The sequence below is a fragment of the Pteropus vampyrus genome, unplaced genomic scaffold (genome assembly GCF_000151845.1).
Source record: "Pteropus vampyrus isolate Shadow unplaced genomic scaffold, Pvam_2.0 Scaffold20967, whole genome shotgun sequence".
NCBI lineage: Eukaryota > Metazoa > Chordata > Mammalia > Chiroptera > Pteropodidae > Pteropus > Pteropus vampyrus.
The window spans coordinates 1-2,248 of NW_011909748.1; the positions used below are offsets into that span (position 1 = coordinate 1).

The window sequence follows — 2,248 nt, forward strand, 5'->3', positions numbered from 1 at the left end:
GCTCTTTGCCTTTGGGTCGCCATTCCTGAAAACCACAAGCCTCCGCGTGGCGCGCAGCATGCCAGGAGCAGCGGCCACGGGGATGCGGTGCGCGTGTGCACTAATGGCCCGGCTGCTGTGCCAGGGCCTCGGGCGCTGACGGGCCTTGTCCAGGTCCACCGGCTGTACCTTCCTGCCGTGGGAGCACAGGTACGACTCACCGTCCTCCAGCTCCTCCAAGCGCGTGATGCTGTGTCTTCCCCGAGGGGTGCTGATATTCCTCACCCCAAAAGGTAGAGGAACCTTCCTTGACAAATTATCCAGCAGAGCATCAAATGTCTTAAAGGAACGAGGGTTAACCACCACCTTGACCCCTCCAAATTGCGGGTCTCCGCTCTTGTAGAAGCTGATCCTTTTGGCCACAACGGGATGAGTGACTCTCATATTGCGAAGGGAAGGAACATGACCTTCAGAAGAACGATGAATCATGGAAAAACTAGTGGAAGGAGTTTCGCTCATTTTGGCAGAGACCTAGAAAGTGAAGAAGATTATTTATCTCCAGAATAACAGCACCATAAAGAATACACGATGCGAAGCTATCGCTAGGATTTCATTCATTCATTTATTCATTCATTATACCTGCCTATTTTGAAAGATAATTTTAAGGAGCTTACAATAAAAAGACATAAATGAAACAGTTAAATAAGGGTTAAAAACAACCTAAAGACACTGATAAGTGACTAGGTCAATAAATTATACACACACACACACACACACACACACACACACACACACATCCATGTAATTGATAGCTGTGCAACCATTAAATATGGCTTTATAGGTCCATATTTATTGGCATAAAAAATGGCCATGACTTATTACTAAGTGAAAAAGCAGTTTGTCAAAATACATATGTTATGCCATTACCAATGTATTCAGTTGGCCCCTGTATCCATGGATTCAACTATGAACGGAAAATATTTGAAAAAGTAATTTTACTTTTTTGCTGACATACTATGTAGTTAGGCCGACAATGATTGCATCTGTACTGAACATATACATAACTGAGGTCTTACTTGTACATATTTATTATACAAGTGGAAAAAGTCCAAAAGAATATACAATTTAGTATTCATGGTGGTTATCTCTGGATTGCAGAGCTAGAGATAATATTTGTGTTTTTTAATACATTGCTAAATTTTATGAACCTTTAAAATTAACAAATATTACTGAACAATTAACAAATATTACTGAACAATTGTAGAAAATGCAGGTAAATTATCTAACGTTACTTTGGGAAACCACTAAAATATTTTTTGAATGGGCTGCTGAAAATGGTGCAATCTGAATACTGCTCACACTAGTGGTTCTAAAATGAAAACTTCAGTAGGGAATTTCAGCCAATCACTGAAGTTTGCCTCTTCCACTTTCCCAGTAAAGCTAGAGTTTCACTGTTAAGTAGGCATCTTGAGGAAGGGTTTCACTGGTTCTGGACTAGTCTTTCATTTGTAGCATATCATGGTTATTTTCTATTGCTTTAAATCAATATAATTATTAGTGTCTTTTGACACAGTAAGAATGCCCTGCAGCCTTGAAGACAAACTAAATTGAACAAACTAAATAAATGTGATCAGTATTACAGAGATAAAAAAAGCATTTTTTTCATTATAAATTAGCTCTAATTCTGGCCCAAATCAGAATTATGTTTTCAAGCTAAATATTTTCAAGCTGTTATCTAAGTTTCTTTATATATCTCCAATATAATTTTGTAAATTATACTTATATATAGGAAGATGAATTCAAAGATCAGCCTAGAAATTAGATATGTCTCTCCTTCTCCCTCCCCAAAGAGTTTAAAGTAATTATAGTTCTTAAGACAATAAAAGCAGCTGTACTAGGCATGCGCATCAGAAGCTGGGGAATCCAGCTTTGCAATGGAGTCAGCAAAACTGCAACCTCTTCTCGTCCTCGGGCTGATAAACCATGGTTTGACCTTGGGGACTCTGCTTAATCTCTGCGTCCTCACCAACTAGAAGAGAGTTGAATTCCTTCAGTATTTAAATAAAAGGCTTCAGAATACTTTGCCTTCAATTACTTTTTAGGTTAGTTTATTTACATATTTGAAAATATTTTACATGAATGGTGTTTGAGATACATTTTTCACCTAACTTTGGAAAATTATGTTTAACTATACATAAGTGCATAGTGGGGCTTTTAATTTCAATTGTTTTCTGCCTGGATCTCACTATTTGGAGAGCTGTTGACCTGG

At 38.2% G+C, this 2,248-nt stretch overlaps 1 protein-coding gene across 1 annotated transcript; it reads right to left on the minus strand.

Moving 5' to 3' along the window:
• Window positions 1-9: 9 nt before the first annotated feature.
• LOC105311005 (oxygen-regulated protein 1-like) lies at window positions 10-510 on the minus strand (the record flags this gene model as incomplete). The annotated part of the gene is made up of 1 exon (XM_011387066.2): window positions 10-510. A coding segment is annotated over one exon (501 nt), but the record flags the coding sequence as incomplete, so codon positions are not given.
• Between the last annotated feature and the right edge of the window lie 1,738 nt (window positions 511-2,248).